General features: G+C 54.1%; 1 protein-coding gene across 1 annotated transcript in view; it reads right to left on the bottom strand.

Moving 5' to 3' along the window:
• The window catches only part of LOC144511918 (uncharacterized), a 113,322-nt gene that overhangs the window by 41,813 nt on the left and 53,481 nt on the right, over window positions 1–18,028 (bottom strand). Inside the window, exons 11-24 of the mRNA XM_078242374.1 lie at window positions 17,332–17,548; window positions 16,212–16,396; window positions 14,707–14,764; window positions 13,673–13,857; window positions 12,770–12,827; window positions 11,769–11,953; window positions 10,907–10,964; window positions 9,930–10,114; window positions 9,127–9,184; window positions 8,067–8,251; window positions 7,028–7,085; window positions 5,977–6,161; window positions 5,073–5,130; window positions 4,042–4,226 (exon numbers count right to left, since the gene is read on the bottom strand). Of these exons, the coding sequence (XP_078098500.1) occupies window positions 4,042–4,226; window positions 5,073–5,130; window positions 5,977–6,161; window positions 7,028–7,085; window positions 8,067–8,251; window positions 9,127–9,184; window positions 9,930–10,114; window positions 10,907–10,964; window positions 11,769–11,953; window positions 12,770–12,827; window positions 13,673–13,857; window positions 14,707–14,764; window positions 16,212–16,396; window positions 17,332–17,548 (1,860 nt within the window). The remainder of the gene's footprint in view (window positions 1–4,041; window positions 4,227–5,072; window positions 5,131–5,976; window positions 6,162–7,027; window positions 7,086–8,066; window positions 8,252–9,126; window positions 9,185–9,929; window positions 10,115–10,906; window positions 10,965–11,768; window positions 11,954–12,769; window positions 12,828–13,672; window positions 13,858–14,706; window positions 14,765–16,211; window positions 16,397–17,331; window positions 17,549–18,028) is intronic.

Genomic DNA, 18,028 nt, shown 5'->3' on the forward strand with positions numbered 1-18,028 from the left:
GTGTGTACGCAGTGTGCAGCGTGTGTACGCAGTGTGCAGCGTGTGTACACAGTGTGCAGCGTGTGTACACAGTGTGCAGCGTGTGTACGCAGTGTGCAGCGTGTGTACGCAGTGTGCAGCGTGTGTACGCAGTGTGCAGCGTGTGTACGCAGTGTGCAGCGTGTGTACGCAGTGTGCAGCGTGTGTACGCCGTGTGCAGCGTGTGTACGCAGTGTGCAGCGTGTGTACACAGTGTGCAGCGTGTGTACGCAGTGTGCAGCGTGTGTACACAGTGTGCAGCGTGTGTACGCAGTGTGCAGCGTGTGTACGCCGTGTGCAGCGTGTGTACGCCGTTTGCAGCGTGTGTACGCCGTGTGCAGCGTGTGTACGCAGTGTGCAGCGTGTGTACGCAGTGTGCAGCGTGTGTACGCCGTTTGCAGCGTGTGTACGCCGTGTGCAGCGTGTGTACGCCGTCTGCAGCGTGTGTACGCCGTGTGCAGCGTGTGTACGCCGTTTGCAGCGTGTGTACGCCGTGTGCAGCGTGTGTACGCAGTGTGCAGCGTGTGTACGCAGTGTGCAGCGTGTGTACGCCGTTTGCGGCGTGTGTACGCCGTGTGCAGCGTGTGTACGCAGTGTGCAGCGTGTGTACACAGTGTGCAGCGTGTGTACGCAGTGTGCAGCATGTGTACGCAGTGTGCAGCGTGTGTACGCCGTGTGCAGCGTGTGTACGCAGTGTGCAGCGTGTGTACGCCGTTTGCAGCGTGTGTACGCCGTTTGCAGTGTGTGTACGCAGTGTGCAGCGTGTGTACACAGTGTGCAGCGTGTGTACACAGTGTGCAGCGTTTGTCCACAGTGTGCAGCGTGTGTCCGCAGTGTGCAGCGTGTGTACGCAGTGTGCAGCGTGTGTACGCAGTGTGCAGCGTGTGTACGCAGTGTGCAGCGTGTTTACGCAGTGTGCAGCGTGTGTACGCAGTGTGCAGCGTGTGTACGCCGTGTGCAGCGTGTGTACGCAGTGTGCAGCGTGTGTACGCAGTGTGCAGCGTGTGTACGCAGTGTGCAGCGTGTGTACGCAGTGTGCAGCGTGTGTACGCCGTGTGCAGCGTGTGTACGCAGTGTGCAGCGTGTGTACGCAGTGTGCAGCGTGTGTACGCAGTGTGCAGCGTGTGTACGCCGTGTGCAGCGTGTGTACGCCGTGTGCAGCGTGTGTACGCAGTGTGCAGCGTGTGTACGCAGTGTGCAGCGTGTACACCGTGTGCAGCGTGTGTACGCAGTGTGCAGCGTGTGTACGCCGTGTGCAGCGTGTGTACGCAGTGTGCAGCGTGTGTACGCCATGTGCAGCGTGTGTATGCAGTGTGCAGCGTGTGTACGCCGTGTGCAGCGTGTGTACGCCGTGTGCAGCGTGTGTACGCCGTGTGCAGTGTGTGTACGCCGTGTGCTGTGTGTGTACGCTGTGTGCAGCGTGTGTACGCAGTGTGCAGTGTGTGTACGCCGTGTGCAGTGTGTGTACGCAGTGTGCAGCGTGTGTACGCAGTGTGCAGTGTGTGTACGGCGTGTGCAGTGTGTGTACGCAGTGTGCAGTGTGTGTACGCAGTGTGCAGCATGTGTATGCAGTGTGCAGCGTGTGTACGCCGTGTGCAGCGTGTGTACGCCGTGTGCAGCGTGTGTACGCCGTGTGCAGTGTGTGTACGCCGTGTGCTGTGTGTGTACGCTGTGTGCAGCGTGTGTACGCAGTGTGCAGTGTGTGTACGCCGTGTGCAGTGTGTGTACGCAGTGTGCAGTGTGTGTACGCAGTGTGCAGCGTGTGTACGCAGTGTGCAGCGTGTGTACGCAGTGTGCAGTGTGTGTACGCAGTGTGCAGCGTGTGTACGCCGTGTGCAGCGTGTGTACGCAGTGTGCAGCGTGTGTACGCAGTGTGCAGCGTGTGTACGCAGTGTGCAGCGTGTGTACGCAGTGTGCAGCGTGTGTACGCAGTGTGCAGCGTGTGTACGCCGTGTGCAGCGTGTGTACGCAGTGTGCAGTGTGTGTACGCAGTGTGCAGCGTGTGTACGCCGTGTGCAGCGTGTGTACGCAGTGTGCAGCGTGTGTACGCAGTGTGCAGCGTGTGTACGCAGTGTTCAGTTTGTGTACGCCGTGTGCAGCGTGTGTACGCAGAGTGCAGCGTGTGTACGCAGTGTGCAGCGTGTGTACGCCGTGTGCAGCGTGTGTACGCAGTGTGCAGCGTGTGTACGCCGTGTGCAGCGTGTGTACGCCGTGTGCACCGTGTGTACGCCGTGTGCAGCGTGTGTACGCAGTGTGCAGCGTGTGTACGCCGTGTGCAGTGTGTGTACGCCGTGTGCAGTTTGTGTACGCAGAGTGCAGCGTGTGTACGCCGTGTGCAGTTTGTGTACGCAGAGTGCAGCGTGTGTACACAGTGTGCAGCGTGTGTACGCCGTGTGCAGTTTGTGTACGCCGTGTGCAGTGTGTGTACGCCGTGTGCAGTTTGTGTACGCAGAGTGCAGCGTGTGTACGCCGTGTGCAGTGTGTGTACGCAGAGTGCAGTCTGTGTACGCAGAGTGCAGCGTGTGCACACTGTGTGCAGTGTGTGTACGCAGTGTGCAGTCTGTGTACGCAGAGTGCAGCGTGTGCACACCGTGTGCAGTGCGTGTATGAACCGTGTGAAGCATGTGAGCTGTTTTTCTAAAATTCATTCATGTGATGTGGTTGCCGTTTGCCAGGGCAACACATTTATTGCCCATCCTGAATTGCCTGTGAGAAGGTGGTGGTGAGCTGCCTTCTTGAACTGCCACAGTCCATGAGGGTGTAGGTACTCCCACAGTGCTGTTAGAGAGGGAGTTCCAGGATGTTGATCCAGTGACAGTGAAGGAACGGCGATCTATTTCCAATTCAGGATGGTGAGTGATCTGGACTGAAACTTCCAGGGGTTCCCATGTATCTGCTGCCCTTGTCCTTCAAGATGGTTGTGGTCTTGGCTTTGGAAGGTGCTGTGTAAGGAGCCTTGGTGAGTTCCTGCAGTGCATTTTGTAGATGGTACACACGGCCGCCACTGTTCATCAGTAGTGGAGAGAGTGAATGTTTGTGTATCGGATGCCAATCAAGCGGCTGCTTTGTTCTGGATGGTGTCGAGCTTTTTGTGTGTTGTTGGAGCTGCTCCCATCCAGGCAAGTGGAGAGTATTCCATCGCACTCCTGACTTGTGCCTTGTAGATGGTGGACAGGTTTTGGGCAGTCGGGAGGTGAGTTACTCGCCGCACTATTCCCAGCCTCTGACCTGCTCTTGTAGCCACAGTATTTATTTGGCTATTTCAGTTTCTGGGCTATGGTAACCCTCAGGATGGTGATAGTGGCGGATTCAGCGATGGAAATGCCATTGAATGTCAAGGGGCAATGGTTAGATTTGCTCTTGGAGATTGTCTTTGCCTGGCACTGGTGCGGTGTGAGTGTTTGCTCTGTTACACGTTTTATATCTTGGGTCTATACAGAGATGATGCTGCTTTCTGTGTGGGTAACAGATTTTATTAACTGTGCTTTCAAATGTCTGCTCCATGTTTCCAGATCATTCTACAGTTTACTTCCCTTTCTCTACATCCCACACCCAGGCTAAACCAATCAACAAAGTCAGCATCCATCGTATACAGACTGACAGGAGCAAACACAGAACGACTGGACACCACTTACAGGGCTGTGCATGTATACAGTATGCGGTATGTGTATACAGCCGCACGGAGGGTGTCTGCAGCGTGTGGGACTTGCGTATGCAGCGTGCGGGGCATGTGCACACAGCGCGCGGGGCGTGTACACAGTTTCCTAGGTGTGTACACAGTGCACAAGGTGAGTACATAATGCGTGAGGAGTGTACACAGTGTGTGGGGTGTGTACATAGAGCGCACGGTGTGTACACAGAGTGCGCGGAACGTACACAGAGTGCGCGGTATGTACACAGAGCACGGGATAAGTACACAGTGCATGGGGTGTGTACACAGTGCGCGGGGTGTGTACACAGTGTGTGGGGTGTGTACACAGTGTGTGTGTACACAGTGTGTGCATTGTGTACACAGTCTCTTACCCTTCTTTCTCCTGGCGCTGAGCTGCTTCCTCCTGTTGAGACACCAGCCGATCCTGGGCCTCCTGTAACTCCTGTTGGATCTGCTGCAGCCGTGTCTCCAGCTCCTGATTGGTCAGTTTGAGCGACTGGTTCTCAGTGATGGCCTCGTCCTGTTTCCTGCGCAGAGAGACAAGCTCCGCCTCTAACTGGGAGGAGCAACACACAAACACAACACATTCAATCACCATTAAATGGTAAAGTTTCTGATACAATGAATTGCAAACCCCGTCCCTCTCTATCTCTCACCCAGACTCTGTTGTCTCAGTCTCTCGGTCTCTTTCTTTATCTCTCATGTTGTCAGTGTGACTGTCTCTCTCTCTCTCTCTCCCACTCCATCCTTCCTCCTGAGCTGCAGGATGCAGCTTCCATCTCTGCACCCTGACCTGTCCGACTGTGAGTCAGGCCTCCCTTATCACCACAAGACCAGACTCCCATGTGGTTGTCGGCCTGTGCAGCTCCCCGACCTTACTTAGCACCCTCTGTACAGTCACTCACTCACACAATAAACCCATTTTAGACCTCCTTACACTTTATCTTCCTCTGACACCAGCTCATACTCTCGCTCTGTACATCTTTACCAATTCTCTGTGCCTCTTTCTCTTCTCTCGCTAATGTTACTTCCTGCTTTCCATCCACATGTCAACTTAGTTTAAACCTTCCCCGGTAGTATTACTGAAGCTTCGCTGAAAGTATATTTTCCCAGCTCGGTTCAGGTCCAGCCAATCCAGCCTACATGCTGACTGGGAATCTCTCTGGAAGATTCCGCCATTATTTCCCCTCCTCCCCCCGCCCCCGTCCCAATTCCCATGCACAGTCAGTGTGACTCCCTCCCTGGCACTCAGTCCCTGCCCACTGTCTGAACCCAGTGATGGGACATGAACCCTCAGTGCTCTCCCTCTGGCTACTCTCAATATCCCAGCTCTCACCCTCAGACACACACGGACTGGGACTCAATCCCCCCCCTTTTCCCTGCTGTGTCCATCCCTCATTACCTGTGGATCAGCTTCATCGGAACGCCGTCCCTCACTGCCGGGAGATTGATCCCGCTCGCTGTAACCAAACCAGAGAATCAGACAGACAGGGAGAGAAAGTCAATGACACAATTTCAGGTGTGGTCTAACTAGTGTCTTGTACGGTTCCATTCCCTTTGATGTGTCTGGGTCTGTACCTTCGGAGTGGAGTTATACACAGCATGTGGGAGTGTACGTGGTGCGCATGGTGTGTACACAGTGCACAGGGTGTGTACGCGGTGCGCGGGGTGTGTACACAGTGTGCGGAGTGTGTACACAGTGTGGGGTGTGTATATAGTACGCAGGGTGTGTACACAGTTTGCGGGGTGTGTACACAGTGTGCGGGGTGTGTACGCAGTGTGCGGGGTGTGTACGCAGTGCGTGGGGTGCGAACACAGTGCGCGGGGTGTGAACGCAGTGTGCGGGGTGCGAACGCAGTGCGCGGGATGTGTACACAGTGCGCGGGATGTGTTCACAGTGCGCGGGGTGTGTACGCAGTGTGCGGGGTGTGTACGCAGTGCGTGGGGTGCGAACGCAGTGCGCGGGGTGTGAACGCAGTGTGCGGGGTGTGTACGCAGTGCGCGGGATGTGTACACAGTGCGCGGGATGTGTACACAGTGCGTGAGGTGTGTACACAGTGCGCGGGGTGTGTACACAGTGCGCGGGGTGTGTACACAGTGTGTGGGGTGTGTTCACAGTGTGCAGGGTGTGTACACAATGTGTGGGGTGTGTACACAGTGCGCGGGGTGTGTACACAGTGTGCGGGGTGTGTACACAGTGCGCGGGGCATGTACACAGTGTGCGGGGTGTGTACACAGTGTGCGGGGTGTGTACACAGTGTGTGGGGTGTGTACACAGTGTCTGCATTGTGTACACAGTCTCTTACCCTTCTTTCTCCTGGCGCTGAGCTGCTTCCTCCTGTTGAGACACCAGCCGATCCTGGGCCTCCTGTAACTCCTGTTGGATCTGCTGCAGCCGTGTCTCCAGCTCCTGATTGGTCAGTTTGAGCGTCTGGTTCTCAGTGATGGCCTCGTCCTGTTTCCTGCGCAGAGAGACAAGCTCCGCCTCTAACTGGGAGGAGCAACACACAAACACAACACATTCAATCACCCAACCAAATCCTCATCAAATGTATTCTTAACCAGCTCTATTTATCCCCATCTCTCTGCCTCTCTGATATCTCTGTCCCAGTCTGTTTCTCCCTCTCTCACATTCACACTTTTCCACTCTTTCTTTCTCTCCACTCCTCTATCAGAATCTATTCACTGACGCGGTCTCATGCTGAAGGATACAGTATCTCCCCCCTCCCCCCCCGCACCGCCCACCCCCCCACCGCCCCCTCCCCCCACCGCCCCCCCACCGCACCACACCCACCGCCATCCCCCCCACCCCCCCCCCACCGCCCCCCACCCCCCCTTCCAATTCACCCCCCAACACCCAACCGTCCTGGTGGGAAGCAGTGGGAATTCAGAGAGAAATTGACTTCACATCAATCACCTCAAACAATTCCATCTCAATCCCCCGCCTCTCGATAATGTTCTCCTTGGACAGTAACTCAATCTCTCTTTCAATCCCCTCCTCAATACAGGGAACATCAAACAAGGCACACAGGGTTTGCAATGGGGACAGGTTCTGTCTCGTGTGGACTTCCTTCCAGACACATTTCCCACCCGCTGACTGGGAATCTCTCTGGAAGATTCCATCATTATTTCCCTTCCTTCCTCCCCATCCCAATTCCCATCCACAGTCAGTGTGACTGCCTCCCTGGCACTCAGTCCCTGCCCACTGTCTGAACCCAGTGATACATGAACCCAGGGTACATGAACCCTCACTGTTCTCCCTCTGGCTACTCTCTATGTCCCAGCTCTCACCCACAAACACACACGGACTGGGACTCAATCCCCCCTCTTTTCCCTGCTGTGTCCATCCCTCATTACCTGTGGATCAGCTTCATCGGAACGCCGTCCCTCACTGCCGGGAGATTGATCCCGCTTGCTGTAATCAAACCAGAGAATCAGACAGACAGGGAGAGAGAGTCAGTGACAGCGACAGACGGAAGGATCACTGGAGACATTCATTGTTAGAATTCCTCACTCACCGACATCTCAATCCCAAATCCCAGAGCAGCTTCCCTCTTCTTCTTCAGGAATTTCCTGGGATTGGGAAGCACAGGCTTTCACTGTTTCATTGTGAGGCTGGACATTAATATTCCCACTCTAATTGTATAAGACATGGGAGCTGCAATAGGCCATTCAGCCCATCGAGTCTGCTCCATCATTCAGTGAGATCATGACTGATCTGATATAATCCTCAACTCCACTTTCCCGCGTTATCCCCATAACCCCGGATTCCCTTCCTGATTAAAAATCTCTCTATCTCAGCCACGAACACACTGAATGACCCAGCCTCTACAACCCTCTGTGGTACAAAATTCCACGGATTCACTACCCTCTGAGAGAAGAAATTCCTCCTAATCTCTGTTTTAAATGGGCAACCCCTTACTCTGAGATTATACCCTCTGGTCCAAGACTCAGCATCTACCCCGTCAAGCCCCCTGAGAATCCTATATGTCGCAATAAGGTCACCTCTCACTATTCTAAACTTTAATGAGTACTTGCCCAACCCTCTCATCATAAGAAAATCCCTCCAAACCCGGGATTAATCTTGTGAACTTTCTCTGGACAGCCTCCAATGTCAGTATATCTTTCCTTAGATAAGGGGATCAAAACTGTTCACAGAATTTGAGGTATGGTCTCATGAGTGCCTTGTATGGCTCCAGTCCCTTTGATGTGTTTGGGCATATTGGGTGTGTACACAGTGCGTGGGGTGTGCGCGCGGCGGGCAGGGTGCGCGCGCAGCAGGCCCAGCGGGTGGGGTGCAGCGCGCAGCTGGTGGGGTGCGCGCGCAGTGCGCTGGGTGTGCACACAGTGCGCGGGATGTGTACGCAGTGTGTGCATTGTGTACACAGTCTCTTACCCTTCTTTCTCCTGGCGCTGAGCTGCTTCCTCCTGTTGAGACACCAGCCGATCCTGGGCCTCCTGTAACTCCTGTTGGATCTGCTGTAGCCGTGTCTCCAGCTCCTGATTGGTCAGTTTGAGCGTCTGGTTCTCAGTGATGGCCTCGTCCTGTTTCCTGCGCAGAGAGACAAGCTCCGCCTCCAACTGGGAGGAGCAACACACAAACACAACACATTCAATCACAATTAAATGGTAAAGTTTCTGATACAATGAATTGCAAACCCCGTCCCTCTCTATCTCTCACCCAGACTCTGTTGTCTCAGTCTCTCAGTCTCTTTCTTTATCTCTCATGTTGTCAGTGTGACTGTCTCTCTCTCTCTCTCTCTCCCACTCCATCCTTCCTCCTGAGCTGCAGGATGCAGCTTCCATCTCTGCACCCTGACCTGTCCGACTGTGAGTCAGGCCTCCCTTATCACCACAAGACCAGACTCCCATGTGGTTGTCGGCCTGTGCAGCTCCCCGACCTTACTTAGCACCCTCTGTACAGTCACTCACTCACACAATAAACCCATTTTAGACCTCCTTACACTTTATCTTCCTCTGACACCAGCTCATACTCTCGCACTGTACATCTTTACCAATTCTCTGTGCCTCTTTCTCTTCCCTCGTTAATGTTACTTCCTGCTTTCCATCCACATGTCAACTTAGTTCAAACCTTCCCCGATAGTATTACTGAAGTTTCCCTGAAAGTATACTTTCCCAGCTCGGTTCAGGTCCAGCCAATCCAGCCTGCATGCTGACTGGGAATCTCTCTGGAAGATTCCGCCATTATTTCCCCTCCTCCCCCTGCCCCCGTCCCAATTCCCATCCACAGTCAGTGTGACTGCCTCCCTGGCACTCAGTCCCTGCCCACTGTCTGAACCCAGTGATACATGAACCCAGTGATACATGAACCCAGGGTACATGAACCCTCACTGTTCTCCCTCTGGCTACTCTCTATGTCCCAGCTCTCACCCACAGACACACACGGACTGGGACTCAATCCCCCTCTCTTCCCTGCTGTGTCCATCCCTCATTACCTGTGGATCAGCTTCATCGGAACGCCGTCCCTCACTGCCGGGAGATTGATCCCGCTCGCTGTAATCAAACCAGAGAATCAGACAGACAGGGAGAGAAAGTCAGTGACACAATTTCAGGTGTGGTCTAACTAGTGCCTTGTACGGCTCCATTCCCTTTGATGTGTCTGGGTCTGTACCTTCGGAGTGGAGTTATACACAGCATGTGGGAGTGTATGTGGTGCGCGTGGTGTGTACACAGTGTGCGGAGTGTGTACACAGCGTTGGGTGTGTACATAGTACGCGGGGTGTGTACACAGTGTGCGGGATGTGTACGCAGTGCGTGGGGTGTGTACGCAGTGTGCGCGGTGTGAACGCAGTGTGCGGGGTGCGAACGCAGTGTGTGGGGTGTGTACACAGTATGTGGGGTGTTTACACAGTGCGCGGGGTGTGAACTCAGTGTGTGGGGTGTATACGCAGTGTGCAGGGTGTGTACGCAGTGTGCAGGGTTTGGACGCAGAGCGCGGGCTGTGTACGCAGAGCGCGGTCTGTGTACACAGTGCACGGGGTGTATATGCAGTGCGCGGGGTGTCTTCACAGTGCGCGGGGTGTGTACACAGTGCGCGGGGTGTGTACACAGTGCGCGGGGTGTGTACATAGTGCGCGGGGATGTACACAGTGCGCGGGGTGTGTACACAGTGCGCGGGATGTGTACACAGTGCGCGGGGTGTGTACACAGTGCGCGGGGTGTGTACACAGTGCGCGGGGCATGTACACAGTGCGCGGGGTGTGTACACAGTGTGTGCATTGTGTACACAGTCTCTTACCCTTCTTTCTCCTGGCGCTGAGCTGCTTCCTCCTGTTGAGACACCAGCCGATCCTGGGCCTCCTGTAACTCCTGTTGGATCTGCTGCAGCCGTGTCTCCAGCTCCTGATTGGTCAGTTTGAGCGTCTGGTTCTCAGTGATGGCCTCGTCCTGTTTCCTGCGCAGAGAGACAAGCTCCGCCTCTAACTGGGAGGAGCAACACACAAACACAACACATTCAATCACCCAATCAAATCCTCATCAAATGTACTCTTAACCAGCTCTATTTATCCCCATCTCTCTGCCTCTCTGATATCTCTGTCCCAGTCTGTTTCTCTCTCTCTCACATTCACACTTTTCCACTCTTTCTTTCTCTCCACTCCTCTATCAGAATTTATTCACTGACGCGCTCTCATGCTGAAGGATACAGTATCTCCCCCCATCACCCCCCACCCCCCACCCCCCCAACCCCCACCCGCCCTTCCAATTCACCCTCCAACACCCAACAGTCCTGGTGGGAAGCAGTGGGAATTCAGAGAAATTGACTTCACATCAATCACCTCAAACAATTCCATCTCAATCCTCCGCCTCTCGATAATGTTCTCCTCGGACAGTAACTCAATCTCTCTTTCAATCCCCTCCTCAATACAGGGAACATCAACAAGGCACACAGGGTTTACAATGGGGACAGGTTCTGTCTCGTGTGGACTTCCTTCCAGACACATTTCCCGCCCGCTGACTGGGAATCTCTCTGGAAGATTCCATCATTATTTCCCTTCCTTCCTCCCCATCCCAATTCCCATCCACAGTCAGTGTGACTGCCTCCCTGGCACTCAGTCCCTGCCCACTGTCTGAACCCAGTGATACATGAACCCAGTGATACATGAACCCTCACTGTTCTCCCTCTGGCTACTCTCTATGTCCCAGCTCTCACCCACAGACACACACGGACTGGGACTCAATCCCCCCCTTTTCCCTGCTGTGTCCATCCCTCATTACCTGTGGATCAGCTTCATCCGAACGCCGTCCCTCACTGCCGGGAGATTGATCCCGCTCGCTGTAATCAAACCAGAGAATCAGACAGACAGGGAGAGAGAGTCAGTGACACAATTTCAGGTGTGGTCTAAATAGTGCCTTGTACGGCTCCATTCCCTTTGATGTGTCTGGGTCTGTACCTTCGGAGTGGAGTTATACACAGCATGTGGGAGTGTACGTGGTGCGCGTGGTGTGTACGCGGTGCATGTAGTGTATACGCAGTGCGCGGGTGTGTACACAGTGTGCGGAGTGTGTACACAGCGTGGGGTGTGTACATAGTACGCGGGGTGTGTACACAGTGTGCGGGATGTGTACGCAGTGCGTGGGGTGTGTACGCAGTGTGCGCGGTGTGAACGCAGTGGGCGGGGTGCAAACGCAGTGTGTGGGGTGTGTACACAGTATGTGGGGTGTTTACACAGTGCGCGGGGTGTGAACTCAGTGTGTGGGGTGTATACGCAGTGTGCAGGGTGTGTACGCAGTGTGCGGGGTTTGGACGCAGAGCGCGGGCTGTGTACGCAGTGCACAGGGTGTATATGCAGTGCGCGGGGTGTCTTCACAGTGCGCGGGGTGTGTACACAGTGCGCGGGGTGTGTACATAGTGCGCGGGGATGTACACAGTGCGCAGGGTGTGTACACAGTGCGCGGGGCGTGTACACAGTGTGCGGGGTGTGTACACAGTGCGCGGGGTGTGTACACAGTGCGCGGGGCATGTACACAGTGTGCGGGATGTGTACACAGTGCGCGGGGTGTGTACACAGTGCGCGGGGCATGTACACAGTGCGCGGGGTGTGTACACAGTGTCTGCATTGTGTACACAGTCTCTTACCCTTCTTTCTCCTGGCGCTGAGCTGCTTCCTCCTGTTGAGACACCAGCCGATCCTGGGCCTCCTGTAACTCCTGTTGGATCTGCTGCAGCTGTGTCTCCAGCTCCTGATTGGTCAGTTTGAGCGTCTGGTTCTCAGTGATGGCCTCGTCCTGTTTCCTGCGCAGAGAGACAAGCTCCACCTCTAACTGGGAGGAGCAACACACAAACACAACACATTCAATCACCCAATCAAATCCTCATCAAATGTATTCTTAACCAGCTCTATTTATCCCCATCTCTCTGCCTCTCTGATATCTCTGTCCCAGACTGTTTCTCTCTCTCTCACATTCACACTTTTCCACTCCTCCTTTCTCTCCACTCCTCTATCAGAATCTATTCACTGACGCGCTCTCATGCTGAAGGATACAGTATCTCCACCCACCACCCCCCCCCCCTCCCCCCCGGCACCCCCCCCCCCCCCCCCCCCCAACCCCCACCCCCCCTTCCAATTCACCCTCCAACACCCAACAGTCCTGGTGGGAAGCAGTGGGAATTCAGAGAAATTGACTTCACATCAATCACCTCAAACAATTCCATCTCAATCCTCCGCCTCTCGATAATGTTCTCCTTGGACAGTAACTCAATCTCTCTTTCAATCCCCTCCTCAATACAGGGAACATCAAACAAGGCACACAGGGTTTACAATGGGGACAGGTTCTGTCTCATGTGGACTTCCTTCCAGACACATTTCCCGCCCGCTGACTGGGAATCTCTCTGGAAGATTCCGTCATTATTTCCCTTCCTTCCTCCCCATCCCAATTCCCATCCACAGTCAGTGTGACTGCCTCCCTGGCACTCAGTCCCTGCCCACTGTCTGAACCCAGTGATACATGAACCCAGTGATACATGAACCCTCACTGTTCTCCCTCTGGCTACTCTCTATGTCCCAGCTCTCACCCACAGACACACACGGACTGGGACTCAATCCCCCCCTTTTCCCTGCTGTGTCCATCCCTCATTACCTGTGGATCAGCTTCATCCGAACGCCGTCCCTCACTGCCGGGAGATTGATCCCGCTCGCTGTAATCAAACCAGAGAATCAGACAGACAGGGAGAGAAAGTCAGTGACACAATTTCAGGTGTGGTCTAACTAGTGCCTTGTACGGTTCCATTCCCTTTGATGTGTCTGGGTCTGTACCTTCGGAGTGGAGTTATACACAGCATGTGGGAGTGTACGTGGTGCGCGTGGTGTGTACGCGGTGCATGTAGTGTATACGCAGTGCGCGGGGTGTGTACACAGTGTGCGGAGTGTGTACACAGCGTGGGGTGTGTACATAGTACGCGTGGTGTGTACACAGTGTGCGGGATGTGTACGCAGTGTGCGGGGTGTGTACGCAGTGCGTGGGGGGTGAAAGCAGTGTGCGGGGTGTGAAAGCAGTGCGCGGGGTGCAAACGCAGTGTGTGGGGTGTGTACACAGTATGTGGGGTGTGTACACAGTGCGCGGGGTGTGAACTCAGTGTGTGGGGTGTATACGCAGTGTGCAGGGTGTGTACGCAGTGTGCAGGGTGTGTACGCAGAGCGCGGGCTGTGTACGCAGTGCACGGGCTGTGTGCGCAGTGCACGGGGTGTATATGCAGTGCGCGGGGTGTCTTCACAGTGCGCGGGGTGTGTACATAGTGCGCGGGGATGTACACAGTGTGTGGGGTGTGTACACAGTGTGCGGTGTGTGTACACAAAGCGTGGGGTGTGTACACAGTGCGCGGGGCATGTACACAGTGCGCGGGGTGTGTACACAGTGCGCGGGGTTTGTACATAGTGCGCGGGGTGTGTACACAGTGTGCGGGGTGTGTACACAGTGTGTGGGGTGTGTACACAGTGTGCGGGGTGTGTACACAGTGTGTGCATTGTGTACACAGTCTCTTACCCTTCTTTCTCCTGGCGCTGAGCTGCTTCCTCCTGTTGAGACACCAGCCGATCCTGGGCCTCCTGAAACTCCTGTTGGATCTGCTGCAGCCGTGTCTCCAGCTCCTGATTGGTCAGTTTGAGCGTCTGGTTCTCAGTGATGGCCTCGTCCTGTTTCCTGCGCAGAGAGACAAGCTCCGCCTCTAACTGGGAGGAGCAACACACAAACACAACACATTCAATCACCCAATCAAATCCTCATCAAATGTACTCTTAACCAGCTCTATTTATCCCCATCTCTCTGCCTCTCTGATATCTCTGTCCCAGTCTGTTTCTCTCTCTCTCACATTCACACTTTTCCACTCTTTCTTTCTCTCCACTCCTCTATCAGAATTTATTCACTGACGCGCTCTCATGCTGAAGGATACAGTATCTCCCCCCTCCCCCCCCGCCCCCCCCACCCACCACTGACCCCCCCCTCCCCCCCACCACCGCCCACCCCCCTCTCCCTCCCACCCCCCTTCCAATTCACCCCACAACACCCAACAGTCCTGGTGGGAAGCAGTGGGAATTCAGAGAGAAATTGATTTCACATCAATCACCTCAAACAATTCCATCTCAATCCTCCGCCTCTCGATAATGTTCTCCTTGGACAGTAACTCAATCTCTCTTTCAATCCCCTCCTCAATACAGGGAACATCAAACAAGGCACACAGGGTTTGCAATGGGGACAGGTTCTGTCTCATGTGGACTTCCTTCCAGACACATTTCCCGCCCGCTGACTGGGAATCTCTCTGAAGATTCCGCCATTATTTCTCTTCCTTCCTCCTCATCCCAATTCCCATCCACAGTCAGTGTGACTGCCTCCCTGGCACTCAGTCCCTGCCCACTGTCTGAACCCAGTGATACATGAACCCAGTGATACATGAACCCAGGGTACATGAACCCTCACTGTTCTCCCTCTGGCTACTCTCTATGTCCCAGCTCTCACCCACAGACACACACGGACTGGGACTCAATCCCCCTCTCTTCCCTGCTGTGTCCATCCCTCATTACCTGTGGATCAGCTTCATCGGAACGCCGTCCCTCACTGCCGGGAGATTGATCCCGCTCGCTGTAATCAAACCAGAGAATCAGACAGACAGGGAGAGAAAGTCAGTGACACAATTTCAGGTGTGGTCTAACTAGTGCCTTGTACGGCTCCATTCCTTTTGATGTGTCTGGGTCTGTACCTTCAGAGTGGAGTTATACACAGCAAGTGGGGTGTACACGGTGCACGGGGTGTGTACGCAGTGCAGGGGTGTGTACACAGTGCGCGGGGTATGTGGGCAGAGTGCGGGGTGTGTATGCGGTGTGCATGATGTATACACAGTGCGCTGGTGCGGACATGGTGCGTGTGGTGTGTACGCAGCATGCGGGGTATGTACGCACTGTGTGGTGTGTATTCGCAGTGGGCAGGGTGTGAATGCAGTGTGCGTGTTGTAAATGCAGCGTGCGGGATGTGTATGCAGTGTGCGGGGTGTGTACACAGTGTGCGGGGTGTGTACACAGTGTGTGGGGTGTGTACACAGTGCGTGGGGTGTGTACCCAGTGCATGGGGTGCGTACACAGTATGTGGGGTGTGTACACAGTGTCCGGGGTGTGTACACAGTGTGCGGGGTGTGTACACAGTGTGCAGGATGTGTACGCAGTGTGCGGGGTGTGTACAGTGCGTGAGGTGTGTGGACAGTGCGCGGGGTGTGTGCACAGGGTGTGTAGACAGTGTGCGGGATGTGTACACAGTGCGCGGGGTGTGTACACAGTGTGCAGGGTGTGTGCACAGGGTGTGTACAACATGTGCGGGGTGTGTACACAGTGTGCGGGGTGTGTACACAGTGTGCGGGGTGTGTACACAGTGTGCGGGGTGTGTACACAGTGCGCGGGGTGTGTACACAGTGCGCGGGGCGTGTACACAGTGCGCGGGGTGTGTACACAGTGCGCAGGGTGTGTACACAGTGCGCGGGGTGTGTACACAGTGCACGGGGTGTGTACACAGTGCACAGGGTGTGTACATAATGCATGAGGAGTGTACACAGTGCGTGGGGTGTGTACATAGAGTGCACGGTGTGTACACAGAGCACGGGGTATGTACACAGAGCACGGGGTATGTACACAGAGCACGGGGTATGTACACAGTGCATGGCTTGTGTACACAGTGTGCGGGGTGTGTACACTGTGTGGGGTGTGTACACAGTGTGCAGGGTGTGTACACTGTGCGCGGGGCATGTGCGCAGTGCGTGGGGTGTGTACACAGTGTGTGGGATGTGTACACAGTGTGCGGGATGTGTACACAGTGTGTGGGATGTGTACACAGTGTGTGGGATGTGTACACAGTGTGCGGGATGTGTACACAGTGTGCAGGGTGTGTACACAGTGTGCGGGGTGTGTGCACGGTGTGCGGGGCATGTGCACGGTGTGTGGGGTGTGTACACAGTGTGTGGGGTGTGTACACAGTGCACGGGGTGTGTACACAGTGCGCAGGGTGTGTACACAGTGTGTGCATTGTGTACACAGTCTCTTACCCTTCTTTCTCCTGGCGCTGAGCTGCTTCCTCCTGTTGAGACACCAGCCGATCCTGGGCCCCCTGAAACTCCTGTTGGATCTGCTGCAGCCGTGTCTCCAGCTCCTGATTGGTCAGTTTGAGCGTCTGGTTCTCAGTGATGGCCTCGTCCTGTTTCCGGCGCAGAGAGACAAGCTCCGCCTCCAACTGGGAGGAGCAACACACAAACACAACACATTCAATCACCAATGGGAATGTAATCTAATTGTACTGCAAACCACCTGATCAAACCTCCCTCATGACATGGTTCTTCAAATCTATCATTCTCTGTCTCTCCCTCAGTCTCTCCGCCTCTTTCCCTCACACCACAGTTCACACACTGTGTCCATACTCCGCACACTCTTTGCTTCCTATCTGCTAACCAGCTTTCTATCCATCTCAAGACATTATCTGCAATCCCATGTGCTTTAACTTTACATTGTAGTCTGTTATGTGAGACCTTGTTGAAAGTCAGCTGAAAGTCTAAATAAACCACATCCACTGGCCCTCATTGATCAACTCTACAATTTACATCCTCAAAGAATTCCAATCGACTCATCAACATGATTTTCTTTTTGTAAATCCATGCTGACTTTGTCTGATTATACCACTGCCAAATGCTGAAATCCTTGATAATGGACTTCCCCAGTACCGACATTAGCCTCACTGGTCTATAATTCCCTCTTTTCCCTCTACTTCCCTTTTTGACTCGCGGGCTTACATTAGCTACCCTCCAATCTGTAGGAACCAGTTCAGAGTCCAAAGAATTTTGGAAAATGACCACCAATCGATCTACTATTTCCAGGACCGCTTCCTCAAGTACTCTGGGATGAAGATTATCAGGCCCTGGAGATTTATCCACCTTCAAACCCATTGTTTTAAAGCAGGAAGGTAAGTTAGTGAGGCAGGAGATTTAGGGAAGGAATTCCCGAGCTTATGGACAAGGTAGCTGAAGTCCCGGACACCCATGTTGGAGTGATTAATATTGAGGAAGAGGCAGAGTTGGGCAGGTAGCTGATGGCCAAGGTGTCTGTGGGATAATGAGGAGAATGAGGCCCTCAGTTTGGTTAAAGTAGAGGAAGCAGCTGATCAGGAATGGTCACCTCTTCAGTTATCCCTGCGGCTCCCTCACTCAGCAACACCTCTGCCTTTTCTTCAAAGATCGCGTCACCATCTTTAACGGTCCTCATGTCGACCTCTTGTCCAGTGACCCTTGAACTCTGTGTCTCAGAATCCTCCTGAGCCTGAAGCGGTAGGGGTTCTTCCTCAATGGAGATGATGCGGCTTGTGTGGCCTGTATTCTCCCACTTCCTCTGAAGCCTGTTGAATGGTGAGAACATGAACAACAACAGGACAGTGTGTCAGTCCCAGGCCAGGGTTTAAATAATGAACCTGATTTGGATTTCTTTGAGTTTAGGAAGGTTGAGGTTTGAGGTGTTTAATGAATTTGACAGCGAGGATAGAGAGAAGGTTGGTGGGGGGGGAAATCAAGAACAAGGGAACATAATGTATGAGGCGAGATTAGGATTGTTTTCGCTGGAGTTCAGATGAATGACGGGGGTGGGGGAGGGGGGTCTCATAGAGACTTATAAAATTCCAACAGGACTCGACAGGGAAGATGCAGGAAGGATACTTCCGATGGTGGGGGAGTCCAGAACCAGGGGTCACAGTCTGAGGATTCAGGGTAGACCATTTAGGACGGAGGTGAGGAGACATTTCTTCACCCAAAGAGTGGTGAGCCTGTGGAATTCACTACCACAGGAAGTAGTTGATGCCAAAACATTGAATGTATTAAAGAGG

The sequence above is a fragment of the Mustelus asterias genome, chromosome 25 (genome assembly GCF_964213995.1).
Source record: "Mustelus asterias chromosome 25, sMusAst1.hap1.1, whole genome shotgun sequence".
NCBI classification, from domain to species: domain Eukaryota; kingdom Metazoa; phylum Chordata; class Chondrichthyes; order Carcharhiniformes; family Triakidae; genus Mustelus; species Mustelus asterias.